The sequence below is a fragment of the Eptesicus fuscus genome, chromosome 8 (genome assembly GCF_027574615.1).
Source record: "Eptesicus fuscus isolate TK198812 chromosome 8, DD_ASM_mEF_20220401, whole genome shotgun sequence".
In the NCBI taxonomy this organism is placed as follows: domain Eukaryota; kingdom Metazoa; phylum Chordata; class Mammalia; order Chiroptera; family Vespertilionidae; genus Eptesicus; species Eptesicus fuscus.
This window is the reverse complement of record NC_072480.1, coordinates 4,367,248-4,389,314: the sequence shown is the minus strand read 5'-3', so window position 1 is coordinate 4,389,314 and position 22,067 is coordinate 4,367,248. Positions and strand designations below refer to the sequence as shown.

General features: G+C 40.8%; 1 protein-coding gene across 1 annotated transcript in view; it reads right to left on the bottom strand.

Annotated features, from left to right (window-relative positions):
- Positions 1–22,067, bottom strand: part of DCLK1 (doublecortin like kinase 1) — a 500,460-nt gene that overhangs the window by 47,092 nt on the left and 431,301 nt on the right. Inside the window, exon 10 of the mRNA XM_054720376.1 lies at positions 18,108–18,254. Within this exon, the coding sequence (XP_054576351.1) occupies positions 18,108–18,254 (147 nt within the window). The remainder of the gene's footprint in view (positions 1–18,107; positions 18,255–22,067) is intronic.

Genomic DNA, 22,067 nt, shown 5'->3' with positions numbered 1-22,067 from the left:
AGCCCAGGATCAAACCAAATGGTTCTGCTCTAAAATGTCTCCCAGCTCTGGACAGAGTTTCGGCTTGAGGACTGAAGGGTTCCAGGTTTGATTCCCAGTCAGGGCACATGACCATGTTGCAGGCTCGATCCTCAGTAAGGAATGTGCACGAGGCAGCCAATCAATGATTCTCTCTCATCACTGATGTTTCTATCTCTTTCTCCTCCCTTCCTCTCTGAAATCAATAAAAAATATATATTTAAAAAAAGGCTCCCAAACAATGTCTATTATTTCAAAGAAAAGATCAAAAGGCATTCAGAATTCTGATTCAGTGCCCACATTGAAGTCAATAAGGTAAAGAAAACAATAGTTAAAGGCTAGTATTCCCAGCAAAGGCAGGAGATGCCTTAAGGACATGGCGAAGTTTGCCTTGTACATCAAAATAATTCTTCTAGCGAGTTGAGGTCTACATGTTCTTCTGTTATCACTCTATGATCATGTGCACTTGCTCCAGCAGTTTGAACCTTTCCAACAGCAAGGCACATCTCCACACATCAGAAGTGCTGTTACCATTCCCACATCATGTCTGCTTTTTGGAAAAAGTAGATTAACTTTTCATTTCACTGCAGCATAAAGTGCAGATGTTTGGCTAGCTAAGCTACATTATCAGCAATAATCATTTGTATCTAACTGTTTTGGCAGAGTCAGATAGTCAGATCCTCCTCTCTGGAGACACTGCATCTTTTCTGGGCAGAAAAATAGTATTTTACTTTTTCTCCACACTCCACACTCAGAACATGGAGTCCTCTCCCTAAGGACATGACTATGGTCAAATGGAAGCTGCCCTTGTGCAGGTGCCCAGAGGCTTCACCAGCACTTGGGTTGTTAGGATAAGAACAACTGTATGTACTTAACAGATGTGGCTTTGCCCAGTTGTTATCAGGGATGGACACTATCCTTCTTACTTTGACGAGGCAACTGTTCATCCCTGGTCAGCACAAACAAGTTTGAGTTATGAACTTTAAGCTATCAGAGCTGCAAAGTATAATACCATCCATAGACTGACTGAATGTTCTTAAGCAAAAGAAATCCCTAAATTGTAGTCTTAGCATGTTAGCCATTCTTGTTATCCAGTGATAAAGCAAATGTTTTTCATGAAAAGAAATCTAATATGAAAACATCAAGTAGATCATTAAGTTTGTTTCTCAGAAAGAGCCATATTTTTACTTCCTTAGTTCCATTTTGTTAACAATAACATTTCTAAAAGGCAAAGTAATCTCTTGCTTTGATGTTCTATTAGGTCAGATTTCAATTTTCACAACACCATTTACACAGGAATCTTGTGTTTTTTTTTCTAAACATACTATTTATAATCACCTAACTTTATTCAAAAGTTGGACAAAAGCAGATGTTGGCAGATCTAGTCATAAGATATATTTTAGTTCTGAATATGGTTATGCAATTCTCTTTATTATTATGTTCTTAATCCTCACCTAAGCATATGTTTTTATTGATTTTGAGAGAAAAAGAAAGGGAGAGAGAGACACACAGAAAGAGAAACAATAATGTGAGAAACATTGATCAGTTGCCTCCTGCATGTGCCACCTAAATATGTGCCCTGACCGGGAATCAAACATACAACCTTTTGGTGTACAGGATGATGCTCCAATCAACTGAGCCATTTGGCTAAGTTACCATGTAATTCTCTTACATGAAGCAAGGTTTTATTTTTGAACATCTACATTTTGATAGGCATTCTATCTTACATATAGCCATATGTCAATTATATTAATAGAGGCCTAATGCACAAAATTCATGCATGGGGGTGGGGGGTGGCCCTCAACCCAGCCTGCACCCTCTCCAATATGGAACCCCTTGGGGGATGTCTGACTGCCGGATATCCCTCTTACAATCCGGGACCACTGGCTTCTAGCCACTCACCTGCCTGCCTGCCTGATTGCCCCTAACCGCTTCTGCCTGCCAACCTGATCGCTACCTAACTGCTACCCTGCTGGCCTGATGGCCCCCAACTGCTCTCCCCTGCAGCGACCCGCCTCCTCCACTGGGACCCACCTCCTCCACACGAGGCAGCGGAGACGCCGGGATCGGCCGGCCTCCTTTGTGCAGTGCAGAGTTGCGGGACCCCAGGCCTCACGGCGGGGAGTGGCCACTGGGCCCCATCTCCACTGTGTGCGTGGCCATCTTGTGGCAGCCGTCTTGTGGCGGCCGTTGTGAGAGGGTGTTGTGCAAAGGTGTGACACCACCTAGGCTTTTATTATATAGGATAATAACAATAAAATTCAAAGTTTCAATAACTAAGATATAAAGCATTAAAAACTTACCTAAAATAAAGAAAATTAGGTTTACCTAAAAGTAACAATACTTCTTAAGTAAACCAATAAATTTTAATGCAATACCTAGAATCTATCACTTTGATGTTCTTTTTTCCTCTCCTTAATCACCTTTACAATGTTCGCCTTTTTTTGTTTGTTTTGGAAACTGTACAGTAGAACTTTTATGAACATAAAGAGGTTACAATGGTGCTTATAAGAGAAGTAAGAGCTTAGAGATAAAGGCTTAATGCATTTAATTGAAAACATTTGTAGATGCAAGTACATTGGAAATGATTTAGGAAAAAATATTTTTGCAGGTCAATAAGGGTCCGGGGCATCTAGGTTAGAATTCTGTTTAACTTACTTACTGTGAGGCAGGGCAGGAAACAAGGTTGCTCTGCTCCGTCAACACTTTGAGAGAAGGATTCAGAAGGATATATTCTAGGTTAACTCTCCTCCAATGGGAGAGTGCCTCTCTTAAGTCGTATAAGTAGCCCAGTTCACAAATGGGACTCACCATTATCGCCTATGCTCACCTTTGTCTCTTCCCAAGACTATTACAAAGGGGCATGAGTGAGGCCATTTAAAAACTAAAACTCTGTTAAAATTACAGATTGCTAAATACATCTATTTCAAACATATATGCACGTGCGCACACACGCGCACACACACACACACACACACACACACACACACACACACAGAAACCTTGGCTTATACCACTCTCCAAATAGATTCTGACTTTGTTCTTCTTCATGCCTCCTCATCCTGACCATCTTCCAGAAAGGACATCAAAGATCAAAGGCTGCAAGCATAGGTTTGGACAGCCTGTTCCAGCGAGTGGAATTCTAGTATAAGAAATTTTTGCTATAACTGTATTTTGAAGACTTCATAAAACATGACTCATACGTGAGGTGGGAGTATATTAATTGTCAATCAAACAGTATTCACAACATGAGATATAATTTAATGTTCATCCCAGGCCTTTAAATACTATAGATGTTCTCCTACATTTTAAACACTAAGGGGCTATTAAAGAGATGAGGATTAGTGCAAATTATCCAGCATGTAGTGCTTTCACTGTTTAAATGAAGCAATAAAACTGTGCAGTTGTACAACACTAATTGAATGCAGCTACACATAATTGTGGACTGCCATATGCAGCCTATTACCATACAGACTGTCAGTATTTTGTAAGCTACTCTTGTGATCATTGCAGATGGCTACAGTCAGAGAATTTGTTCTCTAGGGCTTATTATATAGCTATCAAGACAACCCATTATTTGACAGACTAAATGTGCTAAATGGCAACAATTAAGAAAAAGGTTCCATTTATAATCTGAAGGCATCTTCTACAAAGACTAGATATAGTGAAAGGTCAGGTATTAGATTTTTGGCATACTGATATTTTACACAAGAATTTTCTTTTTTAAAGAAAAGTTTTATTTTTGTTTCTTTTTCATTTATGTGAGGTTTTCCAGCAGCTGTAACTTTCTGAGCAGTAGATGTTTGGGCATATGTCTGATTTCCCATGAGTTAGAAACTGACACTATTTGGAAAAGTTATTTGAAAAAGTAAAAAAGTGAATATAAGTCATAAAATTCAGCCAGTGGCCATAAAATAAGAAAGTTCACAGAAAATCTGAACTTGGTCAAGTGGTTTCTTTTTAAAAAAAAATTATCGTTATTGTTGAAAGTATTATAGATGTCCCCCCTTGTCCGCACATTGATCCTCTCCTCCTTGCTCCCCCCGCTACCCAGGCCTTCACCGCACTATTGTCCATGTCCATGGGTTATGCATATATGCATATAGGTTATATGGTTAATCTCTTCCAGTCTCTCTCCCCACCCCCACACCCCCACACCCTGCCACTTTCCTCTGAAATGTGTCAGTCTGTTGCATACTTCAATGTTTCTGGGTCTATTTTGTTTGCCAGTTTATTGTGTTCATTAGATTCCACACATGAGTGAGATCATGTGATACTTGTCTTTCTTTGACTGGCTTATTTTACTTAGCATAATACTCTCCAGATCCCGCCACACTGTCTCAAAGAGTAAGAGATCCTTTTTTTTTTTTTTTTACTGTTGCATAGTATTCCATTGTGTAAATGTACCCATTTTTCTTATCCATTCATCTACTGATGGGAACTTGGGCTGTTTCCCACTCTTTGCTATTGTAATTAATGGTGCTATGAATAAAGGGGTGCATGTATTCCTTCTAATTGGTGTTTCAGGCTTCTTAGGATATATTTCTAGAAGTGGGCTCACTGGCAGTTTCATTTTTAATTTTTGAGGAAACTTCACACTGTTTTCTAAGTTAATGTAAGTCATAAAATGCAACCAGTGGCCATAAAATCATATGAAAGTTCATAGATAAGCTGAACCTAGTAAAATGGTTTCTGTAATTCCCATAATAGAAAACTAAAAAGTGACTAATGTAACAAATGTGTCAGAACAAACATAATTCTCCATGTTGCTGTGAATTCAAGGATAAACCTGTTGAAATGATGGCTAATGAATCACTAGTAGCCACTAAACTATTTTTCACAGATGAGCTCAGTAAGTACTAAAAATTATTTCACCAAGTAAAATTGAAGAAAAGTGGCATGAAATCGAAAAAGCCATAAAAATGTCAATTTACTTTTTAACAAATATGGTACTCCATTGGAAAACAAAAAGAAGACATATATACTACTATTTGTAATACTTTAAACAATAAAAAAAATAAAAAAGACATTGATTTTCCTCTGGCCATAGTATATGGCCTTTATGATTCTAAAGAAAATTGATTAAATTTAAATCTTTAACCTTTAAGAAGTAAAAATCATTTATAAGAAAATAATTTTGTGAAATTACTTTATGGTCCACATACATTAGAATTAAACTTCCTGGAAAAAATAAATTATTAAAAACACCAAACCCATTAAATACCCACATGTAAAATCTTTATGAAGTCATAAGTTTAAATGAAATAATAAAAATAATAAAAGTTTTATAGAAGTTAGAAAGAAGTAAGTCAGAAGAGGTATGATAATATTAAAGGAAAACTTAAATAGTTTTTCAGAGCATTACACTAGAGATATCTGGGAAGATGGAGAAATAAATGGAAACTTCAAGAAACCAGATTCTCATCCTCACTTTAAAATAGTCATGAAACTATCTAAAAAGGAGTTCTATGCAGCTACAGTGAGATACATAAAACACGCACATTCTGGATTCTGTTAGCTATTGTATAATCCTAGGACTTTATTAAAACTTAGGGAGTCAATGTCACTGCAATTAAAATATATATATTACATTTTTGTCATACAAGTAATATCCAATATAGCACTGTAGGAAAATTACAAATGACAGAGAATTATAGAGAAAAGGAATTATACCCATAATCTTGATACCTAGAAATAACTATTGTTAACATTTGTAAGTATGGACTTCCAGAGCTTTCTTTCTCTCTCTTTCTTGCTCTTCTGTTTCCAGTGGATAATATATCCTGAAGTTTTCCCAAGTGAATAAGCACATGTCAACATCATGACTTTTAGTGGCTGCTAGATATTCCATTATGTTGATGCACCACAATAATAATCCCAACAATTACCCACTGCCATTTAGTGAGAACATGGGATATGCCAGCCATCCTGTTAAGAACTTCACATTCATTGTTCCATTTGATTTCTACAAGAACCTTATTAAGTAATCTTACTGATATTTTACATATGAAAAAATTAAGTCTCCGAGATGTTAAGTAATTGCCCAATCCAATGTTACTCAGCTAACAAATGGCAGAGCCAGAACTTAAGCTCAGGTATGTTTGAGTCCATGATCTAACTAGTATGTCCTCCTGTCTCCATATCATGCCTTTATTTTACTGATCAGTGCCTTATATAAGTTGTTTCTGTATTTTTTCCCCTATTAAAAATGCTGAGATAAATTTATATATATATATGATCTTTCTTTAAGTTGCATTTCTAGTAGTAGAATTACAGTTCACATATTATTTAAGGCTTTGGTTATATATTACCAAATTACCTTTCAGAAATACTATATCAAGTTACTCTTATACCAATACATATGAGATTATTGATATCCTTATGACTTTGCCCACACTGTATATTATTAATCATTGTTAGTCCAATAAGGCTATGACATATTATATATATATATTTATGTTTATTTCAGAGAGGAAGGGAGAAACATCAATGATGAGAAAGAATCATTGATTGGCTGCCTCCTGCACGCCCCCCACCCCCGGGGATTGAGCCCACAACCCTGGCATGTGCCCTTAGCCAGAATTGAACCTAAGACCCTTCAGTCCACAGGCCAATGCTCTCTCCACTGAGCCAAACCGGCTAGGGCAAGGCTAAGCATTTTAATATGAAATGAATCAGAGGTGGCTCAAAGCAGACAGGCAAGTAAGTTGCACCTGCTACTGTCACTGGGGAGATGGAGGAGCCATGTCTGGGCTCACGGATTTGAATGTTTCTTTCATCAACAATTTGAAGTGTTGAGACTTGGAAGATAGTGGTAGATTAGGTGAAAGTTACACTCACCTCCTTCCAGGACCTGGAACTACAACAAAAGTATAGAAAAATCATCCTGAATAACCAACTGAAGGGCAGCAGGAGAGACTTACAGAGGAGGCCACAGTGAGCCTGCTAGGAAGTGCAGAGGCATGAGATGGCTGGCTGGGCTCCCATGGGTGGCAGCTGAAGTTCTGAAGTATCTCGGGATTCCCCCTGAGGAGTCTGGGGTCTAAACACTAAACTGGGCTTCCTAGCCTAGAGCACCAGAACTGTGAGCATCTGGCTGTGAAAAGCAACAGGGTTTCTGTCTGCCAAGGAGAAATGGCTAAAATGCAGGCACCCTCTTTAAGGGCCAACACACAAAATTTCATTTGCAGCCACTCACCCTTGGCTCCAGCAGACCAGAGCTGTGTGAGTAGATTCTGGGGTCAGTGGCTCCTCAGAGAGAGCTGAGAGGTCAGCTGCAAGGATACCTGAGATGAGTCATTTCTGCATAATGTAGAAGCCATCCTTCTCAGGCAGAGCATTCCCATTCATGAATCATCAGCCCGGGGAGAAGCAATGGCACCACGCATTTGAGTCCCTCTCATCCCACCCTGAGGAACTTAAATCCTGCTGAGGAGTATAGTAGTAGTATAGTATTCTACTAGAAATGCAACTTAAAGAAAGATCATATATATATAAAAAATTATCTCAGTATTTTTAATATGGAAAAAATACAGAAACAACTTATATTAGGCACCTGTCAGTAAAATAAAGGCATGATATGGAGACAGGAGGACATACTAGTTAGATCATGGACTCAAACATACCTGAGCTTAAGTTCTGGCTCTGCCATTTGTTAGCTGAATAACATTGGATTGGGGTGTTATAGCTTTTTAAGTGAATGAGCCTAACAGAGAGCCTGCAGGCAGAGGCAGATATCTGAGTGTTTTGAGACTTTTGCTGATGTGCACCATCTCCAATCTGGGACCCCTTGGGGGACATCCCTCTCGCAATCTGGGACCCCTGGCTCCTAACCACTCACCTGCCTGCCTGATTGCCCCTAAGCCCACTGCCTGCCTGCCTGATTGTCCCTAACTACTTCTGCCTGCCTGCCTGATTGTCCCTAACTACTCTGCCTGCCAGCCTGTTCGCCCCCAACTGCCTCCCCAGCTGGTCTTCTTGCCCCAAACTTCCCCTCCCCTGGCCAGCCTGCTCGCCCCTACTCCCCCCCCTGCCAGCCTGCTCAGCCCCATCTGACCACCCCTGCTGGCCTGCTTCCTCCCAACTGGCCCCCCATGCCGGCCTGCTTGCCCCCTACTGCCCCCCCTGCCAGCCTGCTTCCTCCCAACTGGCCCCCCATGCCGGCCTGCTTGCCCCCTACTGCCCCCCTGCCAGCCTGATCACCCCCAACTGCCCTCCCCTCCTGGCCTGATCACCCCTAATTGCCTCTGCCTCAGCCCCACCACCATGGCTTTGTCCGGAGGACATCCGGAAGGTCTCCAGGTCTAATTAGCATATTACCCTTTTATTAGTATAGACAATGAACTATCAGAAAGAGAAACTAAGAAAATATTCCCATTCAAAATTGCTTCAAAAATTAGAATAAAATACCTAGGAATAAAACTAACCAAGAATATAAAAGTCCTGTACTCAGGAAATTATAAGATACTGAAGAAAGAAATTGAAGAAGATACAAATAAGTGGAAGCATATACCACATTCATGGGTAGGAAAAAATAACATCAATAAAATGTCCATACTACCCAAAGAAATCTACAGATTCAACACAATTTCTATCAATATACCAATGGTGTATTTCACAGAACTAGAACAAATATAGCAAAATTTATATGGAATCACAAAAGACCCCGAATAGCAACAGTGACCTCGAGAAAGAAGAACAAAGTTGGAGAAATCATGCTACTTAATATCAAACTATACTACAAGGCCAAGTAATCAAAAGAGCAAGATACTGGCCTAAAAACAGACATATAGATTAATGGAACAGAACAGAGATCAGAGAAATAAACCCATGCTTTTATATTCAATTAATATTCAACAAATAAGGCAAAAAAAACATACAATGGGTTAAAGATAGTCTATTCAACAAATGGTATTGTGAAAATTAGACAGATACATGCAAAATGAAACTAAACCACCTTCTTATACTGCACATGAGAATAAAATAAAAATGGATTAAAGTCTTTAATGTTGACTCATAACCATAAAAATCCTAGAAGAGAGCATAGGCAGTGAATTCTCAGACATTTCTCTTAGCAATATTTTTTCTGATATTTCTTCTTGGGTAAGGGAAATAAAAGAAAAAATAAACAAATGGGACCACACCAAACTGAAAACATTTTGCCCAGCAAAGGAAACTACCAACAAAATGTAATGACAACCCACTAAATGGGAGAACATATTCCCCAATGAACACCTCTGAAAAAGGGCTATATCCAAAATTGATAAAGAACTTATGCAACTCAACACCAAACCAAACAAACAATCCAATTAAAAAATGGGCAAAGAAACTGAATAGACACTTCTCCAAAGATGCCATACAGATGGCCAATCGATATAAGAAAAGATGCTCAATTTAGCACTAATCATCAGAGAAATGCAAATTAAAACCACAATGAGATATCACCTCATACTGTCAGAATGGCTATCATCCAACCTAATAATAGACAAATATGCAAATTGACCATACCTCCGACACACCCATAAGCCACGTCCACAAGCCACACCCACCATCCAATCTAAGCAAGCATGCAAATTAACCCAAACCAAGATGGCTACAGCCACAGAGAACAAGGTTTCCTATGTAACAGAGGAAGCCAAGCTTTCCGCCTGCCCTTGCCAGGCCTAAGCCTCCACTCAAGCTACAAAGTTTCAATTATAGAAGGTAAACAAATTCAAACAAATGGCGGCAGATTGGAGCTTGAGAGAGCAGGCCAGGGTTGCTCCCGGCAACAGGGGAAGTAAGCTTTCCACACACCCTGGCCGGGCCCACCCGCTTAAGGTAACAAAGTTTTAATTATAACCCCAACACAAATGGCTGCCGGCCTCGGAGGGAGCCCCAGGCTTGGCTCCATTCCAGGCTACAAAGTTTCAATTGTAGAAGGAAAATAAATTCCAGATACCAGGGCCTCCGCTTGGGTTGCCAGGGGGCGTGGCCGGCCTGCAAACCACCACAGGCCCCTCGCTCAGGCCGTCCCACGCCCCAAGGGAACCCCCACCTGATCCGGGACACCCTTCAGGGCAAACCAGCTGGCCCCCACCCCTGTACCAGGTCTCTATCCTATCTAATAAAAGAGTAATATGCAGATTGATCATCACTTCAACACACAATATGTCTGCCCCCATGTGGTCAAAGATCCTGCCCCCATATGGACACAAGATGGCCAGCAGGAGAGGGCAGTTGGGAGGGACCAGGCTTGCAAAGGAGGGCAGTTGAGAAGGACCAGGCCTGCAAGGGAGGGAAGTTGGAAGTGATCAACCCTGCAGGAGAGGGCAGTTAGGGGTGACCAGGCCAGCAGAGGAGGGATGTTGGGGGCAAACAGGCTGGCAGCAGAGTGGTTAGGGGGTGATCAGGCTGGCAGGCAGAAGCAGTTAGGGGCAATCAGGAAGGCAGGCAGGCAAGCAGTTGGGAGCCAGCAGTCCTGGATTGTGAGAGGGATGTCTGACTGCCCGTTTAGGCCCGATCCCGGTGGGATCCCATATTGGAGAGGGTACAGGCTGGGCTGAGGGACAACCCCACTCCGTGCACGAATTTCATGCACTGGGCCTCTAGTCAGTAAATATAAAAAAACAGTGTTGGCAAGGATGTGGAGAAAAGAGAACCCTTGTGCACTGTTGGTGGGAATATAGATTGGTGCAGCCACTGTGGAAAGCAGTATGGAGTTATCTGAAAAAATTAAAAATGGAACTGCCTATGACCCCGGGATTCCACTTCTGAAAAAATATCCAAAGAAACCCAAAACATTAATTTGAAAGAGTTTATGCATCCCTATGCTCATTACAGAATTATTTAAAATAGCCAAGATTTAGAAGCAGCCCAAGTGTCCATCGGTACATGGGTGGATAAAAAAGCTGTAGTACATTTACACAATAGAATACTACTCAGCCTGAAAATAAAGAACATTTTACCCTTTGCAATAGCCTGGATGGACCTGGAGAACATTATGTTAAGTGAAATAAGTCAGTCAGAGAAAGACAAGTACCACATGATTTTACTCACGTGTTGAATTTAATGAACAAACTGAACTACCAAGCAAAATAGAGACAGACACATAGATACAGAGCAGGCAGACAGCTCTAGTGGTGGTGGTGGTGGAGTGTTAGGTGGGATGGAGCAAAAAGGAAACAAAAAGAGAAAAACACTCATGGACAGAGACAACAGTTTAGTGATTGCAGCGGGGAAGAAGGGTAAGTGGAGGTGAAAAAAGGTATGAGGGAATAAATGGTAATAGAAAAAAATAAAATAAAGAAAAAAAAGTCATAGTACTATATACCAAAAAAGTAAATAACATGAAATGAATGCTATTAAGTCCTTACTGAGAGAAGGAATGATTAGTGGGACAGATGGATGCAGACCAACCAAGACAATACACTACCCTTATACTTCTGTCTTCTCCCTGATGGAATTATAGAGCCTTGGAGAAGGGCCTTCAGTATATGTTGAGTAAAGTAACTGAAACATTATTGTACTAAATAATTTTTGGGGAAATATTGTTTTGTCTTTATTCCCTCAACTTCTAACCACATTCAGATAGAAGAATGTTTTTCTAAATACCTATGAAAAATGAACATTCAGTTTCTGCTTTGACATTTCCAATGACTATAAGCTACCTGTAATAAAGGACACTTAATTTTCAAGCAGTATACTTGTTAGAAAGTTTTTCTTACTTCAACCTCAAATCTCTTACCCATGAATGTATTCTCTTTAGTTGGAGGTCAGTACTCTCAAATATAGCACAAAAACATTCCCCATCTTCCATCCGGCAGTCTCTCATGTATTTGATGAGACTCACCATGCTCTACTTTCTCCATCCCTTCTCTGGGCTAAACTCCAGGCCCCTGATGTGATGTGTTCAGTTCCCTCACCAGAGAGGTACTATGGTGTGCGCAGGCAGTGGAATCTCTTGATGGCGACACTCTTGTGTAAGGGCACATTAATATCTTTAGTAGCCATGTCACATTGAGATTCACACGGAACTTATGTTTAGCCACTAACCTTTGACCTCAGGCTAAGTTTTACCATGACTACTTTTCTGCAATGATTATTAAAACAACTACACTTAAGCTACTTAGTCCATACAGGTTTATGTTTATTTCTTGTTGAATTTTATCTCACTGATTTTGGACATTTATAGAAATAAATATATTTTTGGCTATTAATGCTGTCATTTGATGTAATATACGTTACAATTACACCTTCACTTCAGATCACTGAAAATGCTGATTAGGGCAGGGATAGTGACACCCATGACCCCCTTCTTTTGAGTAATACCTAATTCATTCATCAACTCTGGTGACTCAAGTTCATAGTATAGTGGGCTGACTACAAATCTATTCAACTGTGTTTCTACATATGGCCTCTCTACACAGTTTTGGCACTTGTCTTTTTACCAGTGTAGTTGGCTATCCTACCACAAAATGGGTTCATCTTTGGGATTATGAGACGGGATCAATGCAGGAGGAAACTGGCTGTTTGTGAGCGCAGCATTGGCTTGAGCTGGAAAGTAAGAGCTGGAGCACGAGCTTTGGTCATCACTTGGGGAAAACAGAGTACAATCAATTTAGTAAAAGTGAAGGTCATGAACGATGCATGCTATTTTTGATGAGCAACTAAGAGCAGGCATATAATTTTTAAAAGAAATTTTCTGATCAAGAGATGGCTTCTGAACATAAACTTTTACATTTCAAGAAAATCACTGTGTGTATTTCTGGAACCTAACAAAAACTAGTGATATAAGTTATATTTTTGCTAGTAAAGACTTTAATTTTCCTGAGGAAGTGATATTTGCATATACATTTGAAAAAAACCCCTTACTCCCAGCTCCCAGGGAGAAATACAGGCTGCTACTGATGATTTTTGCTACCAAGGCTACAAGCTTGCCCTCTAGTGGTGACTCATGTAAGATTAAGGCAGTTGATAATTATTAAGATAGTTTATTTCTTTTTTGTTTGTTTTGAAAGAAGCAAAAGATTCCTTATAGTCATAAATTACCATTGCGCGCGCGCGCACACACACACACACACACACACACACACACACACACACGAACACACATACACACACCATGGTCCCATGTTTAAGTGAAGCTGGGAAAACAATGCTCTTTCTCTGCCCACCCAGTGAGGTTTAGATGGAAGCCAATGTGAGTCTTCAATGTAAGATGAGTTGAGAAATGACTTGGATGTGTCATATTGGGTCTGTCTTCTATTCTGAGAGAAGTATCACTCATTCACTCTTTTGTCTAATCTCATCCACTCGTTACTCATCCATACAATTATTAAGCATCAGGCCTGACAATGCAAAATGAACCACATACAATCTTTGACACACACACAAAAAAATGAATAAAAAAACTTAGTGCCCTGGCCAAGAGGCTCAGTTAGTTGGGGTGTCATCCTGTACACCAAAAGTTTGTAGGTTCGATTCCAGGTCAGGGTGCATACCTAGGTTGTGGGTTCCATCCTTGGTCAGGGTGTATGCAAGGGCAATCTCTCTCTCTCTCTCTCTCTCCTCTCTCTCTCTCTCTCTCTCTCTCTCTCTCTCTCACCAATGATCATGTCCTTGGGTAAGGATAACAAAAAAGAACAACTTAGTAATGATACAATAATAAAATTGTTAAATATATTGATATTGCTTCAGTTACCAATTTTCACCTGTAATGTGGCTGGAAATGCCCTAGTTGGTTTGGCTCAAAGGATAGAGCATCAGCCTACAGACTGAAGGGTCCTGGATTCAATTCTAGTCAAGGGCACATGCCCGAGTTTCGGGCTCCATCCCCAGTGGGGGATGTGCAGGAAGCAGCGGATCAATGATTCTCTCTCATCACTGATCTCTCTCTCTCTCTCTCTCTCTCTCTCTCTCTCTCTCTCTCCCTCTCCCTCTCTCTTCCTCTCTGAAATCAGTAAAAATATATCTTAAAAAAATGTGGCTGGAAACATCACTGCAAATCAAATCATATGTTCTCATTAAAATGCTTTGAGCTGACCAAATACTTAGATTTGAACAAATCATTCATATGAACACAATATATTCTTAAGGCCAAGCTACAACATTTTAAAAATTTTTATAAAAATAAAAAATAAAAAATTCTAAATTTCTGTATATACAATGATACTATATAAAATTAAATCTATAACTAAATTAGCATTTATAAATAACAATTTATAACAAGCACTTAACTAGCAAAAATCTTGTTAGTACTCTAAAAATTTGGAAGTTTTTTTAGGTCTCGTAATAAAACAGCAATGAAAAGTATGCAGTGAGACCTTTACTTATTTGGTAAATTTCCCTGTAATAAGAAAATGGATTTAAAATCTTTACATTAAAGTTACTATAGCATTTAAAAAAATAGTTTTTAGCTCTACATTTTGCTATGAAATAGCAAATCCATGCATGGTAAATAGTGAAATTTTTAAAACAATGTCAATAAAATATAATTTTTACAATATACAATTTTATCCTTAAAATTTTAAGGGTAATTTAACTTTTACTACAAATAAAAGGAGAATAAAAAGAAAGGGAACTAATAGTTATTTATGTTATCTCTTTATCTTAATAAAATCCCCTTGAAGGGAGCTCAAAGGAGTTAAGTAACTTTTTCAGGGTCATCAGATGAGCCATGGGAACACTGATGCATTTGGTTTTGAACTTTTTTCCATCTGACTACAAATCATGAGTATGTGAATGTGTGCCTCCCATGATGGTTCTCTCTTTTCCACATAAAGGTAAACCAATGTGAAATTAATATAAGTCCCAGTGCAATTTGTGATGTCATCCTAATTTTGTTAAACTTATTCTATATTCCTACCTATTTTATCCCATAATATATTTATCACTGCAAACCTCACCAACCCTTAACACTCTCCTATAGTAAGAAATTGTGATTGTGTAGAATCAGAATTAATTTAGTTTCTTATATATATACTAGAGGCCTGGTGCATGAAAATTTATGCACTGGAGAGGGGGGTCCCTCAGCCCGGCCTGCCCCCCTCTTACAGTTCAGGAGCCCTCAGGGGCAGGAGGCGACCTGGTGATCAGGGGATGATGATGCCCCCATCACACCTCTGCTGCTGCCACTGCCTGCAGTGCAAACCTCGGCCGGCCCTGGTTACCTGAATTTCAGGTGGCCCTGGGCAGCTGGGCAGCTGCCATCTGAAGCTTGCCTGCACCTCAGGCTGGCCCTGGGCGGCTGGGGGGCTGAGAGGACTGGGGGACTCTGGAGGCAGGCGCGGCAGAGCTGAGGGGACTGGGCGCTGCCATCTTGTGGCTGTGGGCACCGTCATCTTTGAGGGTGTGGCAGTCAATTAGCATATTCCCTGCTTATTGGCTGTGGGTGGTGCCATCTTTAAACCTAGATTATGAATTACTACAATGGTGTGTGTGTGTGTGTGTGTGTGTGTGTGTGTGTGTGTGTGTGTGTGTGTGTATGTATATATATACACACATGTACATATATATTTCACATTCTTAAATTAGGAAACAAAAACGGAGAGAACCTTTTTCCTTTGTGAGTAATTTAAAATATATTGGAATGAGCACAGTACTTAACAACTATCCTGTAAATTGTAATTTTAGTAAAAGAACACTTCTATGTAATCATTTATGGCATTTAAGAAACGGATAACACTCTGGTGAGAAGTAAAACTGACCTGCAAAAGGGGAAGGGAATTGAAGCTTTAATTTTCAATCACTGACTTTTCAGAGCTTAGAGAAGTTTTTAAACAAAAGCCCAGTTGTAAGTCTATTCCCTTGGGACCATCCCACATAATTCAGGAATAATTAATGCAGATGGGAAGAAAGTTGCTGCAGTTTACAGGGGTAGCTATGCAGAGGAGAATGTTCAGGCTACTGCAGCCATGTGGAATCAGAGGTGCAATTAAGTCAGATCTACATCATTTGATCTCAGCTGCCTTTATTAGCCAGTGGCTACAAGAGTACTAAAATAATTGCAATGAAATACTGGCTTGTATATTTATTTCTTGAATTTTTTCCTAATTGGATGTCATCTCCATGAAGGCATATGCCTGTCTTCCCTGGAACAAAACCGAGCACATAGCCAGCCTGACATAAACCACTCTGTCCATTCCTCTCTTTATGTAGTCTAGAAGTTAAAGCTTGGGCTTTGGAAAGGGACAGAACCAGGTTAAGATCCTGGCACTCAGCTTATGAGTTGTATGGCCTTGGGCAGATCTTTGAACTCCTAGGCACTCAGTTTCCTTACCTGTGAAATGGGATAGTAATAGAATTTACCCCTATATGGTTCTTGAGAGAATTCAATGAAATAATGAATATAAAGCCTTCAGCACAAGATGTACACATAGATAGTTCTCAATCACAGCAGATCTTATCAGACTTATTGTATAGCAAATGTTGGGTTGCTCATCTGCTTTTAAACTTTGTTGCTATTAATCATACAGGAGAGCCTGCTGCAAGGCACATCTGCACCCTGTTACCAGCCATCATATTCTGATTTGGTGGAGCTGCAAAAAGGCTCAGAAATTTGCTTTATTTGTTTGTTTGTTTGTTTGTTTTTAACCCTCACCGGAGAGTGGAAGGGAGTGGGGAAGAGGGAGAGAGAAAGAGAAAGGGAGAAGAGAGAGAGAGAGAGAGAGAGAGAGAGAGAGAGAGAGAGAGAGACATTGACATGACAGAGACACATTGCTTGGTTGCCTCCTACTCGCACCCCTGACCGGGGGCCGGGGGTTGAACCTGTAACCAAGGTACATGCCTTTGATAGGGAATCAAACCCGAGACCCTTCGGTCCGTGAGCCAACTAACCACTGAGCCAAACCGGCCAGGATAGAAATGTGCATTTTTAACAGGCATTCGGGAGTAATTCTGATGTAGGGGTCTTTAGACCACCCTTGGAGAAACACTGCTCTAGAAAGAGAATCCTCAATTCCCATATTTCTGAAGAGATGGGCAAGCTAATAGTCACATAATACTTTGACTCTCAGGGTTGGATAATGGAAGTAGAGGAAGAACTACCATCTTGGGGGAGGGGAGGATTGAATGGATTCATTAAAATTCCAGCTTGATAGCCAACAAAATTTGTTATTCCCATATTCACCAGAGGAGACAGACTGATGTCCAGTTTGTCTCCTCAATTCTTTCCAACACTCCCCTAACAACTGAAAGAGTGCTCATTTGCTTGCATGGGGAACTATATCTTCCCAGAGATGTGGGCGGTGGGGTGGTTCATAAAAAACAAACCAAATAGTTTTAAGGGGGGTTAGAATGTCTCTGATTTTTTACATCAGTCGTCATCATGATTACTTTTATGCTGAGGGGCTTGTGTTTTTAAAAACTCAGGTGATTTATTCTGTTAGCTTTTAGACCATACAGGGGTGGGAAAAGTAAGTTTACATTTGTTCATATGTGAAACACGGAGTTAATTATTGTATTATTATTGATTTCAGAGATAAAGGGAGAGGGAGAGAGAGATAAAAACATCAATGATGAGAGATAATCATTGATTAACTGCCTCCTGCACATTCCACACCAGGGATTGAGCCTGCAACCTGGGCATGTGCCCTGTCTGGGAATTGAACTGTGACCTCCTGGTTCATAGGTCAATGCTCAACCACAGAAGCACACTGGCCAGGTTGTATTATTTTCTATATGAACAACTGTAAGCCTACTTTTGCTCACCCTTGTATAATTGAAATGTAAATTTGGGAGACTAAGAGAAACTAAAAAGGCTTCCTTTTTTTCCAAATAAATCTTTCTAAAATAAAAGTGCTGTAGATAAATTACATAAATATAAATGCTCCTCTCACTATCCTGGACTCACCCACGTCCCTAGACTCCCTGAGTCCCTGAGTTCTGTTCCCATCCTCCTGCCTCAGGTTTTCATTTGCTAATAGTGAGTGCTCCTAATGGCACATTAATCACTATAGATCAACACAAAAGATTAGTTTCCCAATAGTTACTGAAGGCCAGCTGAATACTAGCCTTTAAGGCGCTTTTGTGTGTGTTTTTAAGAGAGAAAAATTCATATTTACTCATGAGTGCTTGGAACTCAAGATGCCCTGAAGTTGCATTTCTCTTACCAGCAGGTTCTCGGGCTTGATGTCACGGTGGACGATGTTCAGGCTGTGCAGGTATTTGATAGCACTGGCCAGGTTGTACAGCATCCCGCTGGCGTCTCGCTCAGTGTATTTGTTCGTGGAAGTGATGGCATCAAAGAGGTCTCCACCCTGAGAAGAGAGCAGCAGGCGTAGCAGCAAATGAACAGATGGTCCAGGGAAGCTGCCCTGAAGAGGGCCTGACACATTGTGAAGAACACGAAGAATGCAGGCGAAACCTTTGGGTTCCCAGGGCTTTCCCTGCCTCTTTCCTCTCAAAGGCCCAGACCTTATGGTGATTCCTCTCTCCATTGCAGAAGCCATTGTCTCCAGCGTTCACAGAAAGAAGCAGGGTGGGACATTGCCCACCCATGTGTAACTGCAGTCTTTTCATGGACTCAAGCCAGCATGGAGGGACAATGCCGGGTCTCCAGGGCTGAGGCTTTGTGACACCTGCGTGTCCTTGTGGTGTGTGGTACTTGCCTTATGCCAACTCCCAGCAGAAGTTCAAATTTATAATCCTACCACCTCAAATGAGAAACAGGTAATACTGCAAACCACACCCTTCTACCCTGTGAAAATTCACACACACACACACACACACACACACACACACACACACACACACACACAATTCCTTTCACTCTAGATTTAGCTCTCTTGGGGTGGGAGTAGTGTTTTCCTTTTCAATGGTGTCATACTTTGTAACAAACAGAGAAATGGACCAGAAACTGTCATCCTAAAAATGAGAAAGAAAGAGGGTGAAGAATTTCAAAGAAAGTTTGCTAAGACCGTTACTCACCTGAACTTTTGTTTCCCTTGTTCCATGCTAATTTATTGTTATTTGGTAAAACAATGATTTTAAGTTCCAGTTTTAGTCCCACTTATTTGAACCGGGTCAGAAAACTTGGAACTGATTTACTAGCAGTGTTTGCATCCTTCTTGCATCATACAATGCACCAAATGGCTGAGCATAATCTCCAACTGTGCTCATCTGTTACCTGGCATGGTTGGGACTTAATTTTTGTTTTTAAATAGCAAAAGCAGGATATAGCACTCATAGCCTAACAGTTTTCAAATCTCTCTGTACGACCTGGCCCTACATTGTTGCCCTGTACAATTTCTACTCAAGAGGCTCTCACTGTCCAGTCAGCCTCAAAATATCCAAAGTGTTGAAACACATGCATTTTTTTTTTTCAAAATGAACACTTTCTTTCTAGACTTCCTGTTTCTCTCCAGGCAAGGCTGCTATAAATGAGTTTGCAAGTTGTTTCCATGCCACTCCAGAAGGTGGGGTTTCCACTGCTGTCTATGTGTGAGGCTGTCTATGGTGGCCCACAATGATCCAGGCTCCAGGCATCCTGTAATCTCATTTCCTCTTCATCCTCAAAAAAAGGGGTCAATAAAGCCAACCAACCCTTCCTTTAAGGCATGCCTGGTTCACATCCTTCTGAATGAATGTCCTTCACCGCTGGGTTGTTGTGATGTGGCCAGGTAACCTGCACCGCCTCCACGGGCTCTGTACCCAAAGAACCCTGCGCACTGACTGCCACCTTCCCATGTGGCACATTGATATGGATTTTTGTTCTCTCTTCAGGGACTCAGCATTCCTTTCCCATAGCTCTCCAAGTTCTTCCCCAACCTTCATTCTAACTTATCTAAACTCATCTCTTGTCACTACCTAGAGACATGATCCCTGGTCACCAAAACATGCCCAGATCACTCTGTACTCCAAACCTGTCCTCATTAGAACTCCCTTCCTGGAATGTCCCCTGTACTCCCTTTGTCTTTTTTTTTTTCTTTTATAAATATATTTTTTTTATTGATTTCAGAGAGAGGAAGGGAAAGGGAGAGAGAGAGACAGAAACATCAATGATGAGAGAGAATTATTGATCAGTGCTCTCCTGCATGCCACCCGCTGGGGATCAAGCCCACAACCCTGGCATGTGTCTCAATCAGGAATCCAACCATGACCTCCTGGTTCAGAGGTTGAAGCTCAACCACTGAGCCATGAGGCTGGGCTCCCTTTGACTTTTTAACTCCTGTTAAATTCTTAGGGCCTGGCCACAGGGCTACCTTCACCCACAAGGTTTGCCTTCCTTTGTGCACATAAGCAGTTTGCACATGCACACTGCTACAGGCAATGGTGTAAAGTCCTGTTGTTAAAAATTAGGAAATTTAGCTTATTTATTTTTAATCCTTACCCAAGAATATACTTTTTTATTGATTTTAAAGAAATCGTTAAGGAGAGAGAGAGAGAGGGAGAGGGGGGAAAGGGAGAGAGAGAGAGAGAGAGAGAGAGAGAGAGAGAGAGAGAGAGAGAGAGAAATATCAGGTCTTGACTGGGAATTGAGCCTGCGACCTTTGATATGCAGGACAATGCTCCAACCAACTGAGCTGTACCCAGCAAGGGCTGAATTTGACTTTTAATAATTGTTATTTCACTGTATTCTGCAATTCAGACCTTGTTTTTCCTATATCTGCATCACTCTTTGGCACACCACTGGATTCTTACGGTTTGAGAAGCATGGCCCCAGCGAAATTTCTCAGGGATCAAGCCTGGGATTGGCCTTGACTTCCAGACCTGGCCTCACAGAAGTTCTGGGTCAGGTCAAATGTAATGGTCTGATCTAGTGGCCCTCTGCAGACACTCTCTGGCCTTGTCAGGCTATCTTGGCCACCAAGAGAAAGTTCACAAAGTCTGTTAAGGACACGAGGACCTCCTTAGCTATAGTCACCAGACTATATGACTGACATAACAAGTTTCCCCATAAAATGTGTTCCAAGCTCTTAAGCCTTTGCCTCCTTTATGTCTCATCTTCAAATTTAACTTAGTTGTGGTTGCCTAAAACTAGGTCAATGAGTTTTTTTGTGTATTTTTGCAAATAAAACCTTTATTTCCACAACACAACACAACTTCCCTTTGCCCCAGGAACATAAATTAACCTGGGCCATCAAAGCACAGGACAAAGACTGATAAATGACAGAAGGCAAAGGGTTACTAGAAAAATAGATTATACCCAAAGCTCTCCTCCTGGGGACCCAAATCCTACTCCTGTCAGGGCTCATCACATAGAACCAAAGACATGGAGAGAGGATGGAAACTGACAAAAGGAACTCCACTGACAAAGGGGAAAGGAGCTTGGCAGTTACAAGGGTAGGGTGAAATGTGCTCCTAAATTAAGTGCTGGATAAAAAGGGTGAGAAATAATATTTTTGGGGTTGTAATAGTATGTAGTTTCAATCATGTCTACCATTCCAGATTTCTAATTGAAACTAAATTCTGGCTAGTTTATGGAGGTAGAAATTAGGGATAGAAGAAAGTTTAGAATCCCCCCTTCCCAGGAAAGTGGATGGTTCTTTATTATACAGTTGTACTCTTTGCCCAGCCTGCCTCCCTTCAAAAAGCTTCTAAATCCCTGAGCTAAAACTTGCACCAGAAAATAGAATTGCAATGAGGGTAGTCATGAGTCTTGCTCAAATCCTCCAGCCTGGGAACTGATATGAAGGTTGAAGAGCAGGGATGGGGAAAGGGAAGTTAATAAAATTAAATATCCCCTCCCCTACTCAAGCTCAAGCCCTGGGTGGACAGGGAAAGAAGACCAGAAAGCTGTTACCAGGGACCCATGCAGACCTGTTGGATAGATATAGCTGGAGGCCAGAAGGGTTCCTAAGACTCGAACCAGGGTCCTGGGGTCAAGGAAGAGCAGGAAGCAATGCAGTAACAGTTTTTGGAACTTTTGAGCCCCCAAACTTGGGCCACCCTCCACCACCACCTGCCCCACTAGTGCTGATCACAGGGGCCCCTGTGGGTGTCAGGCTGATCAATTTTTAACAGCACACAGAGGGGCAACAGGAATGATTTGAAGTTTTTTTTTATCTCAAAAGTAGCATCATTATAAAAATACTATCCCTGGTGCTAGAAATGTGTAATTTCCAATGTTG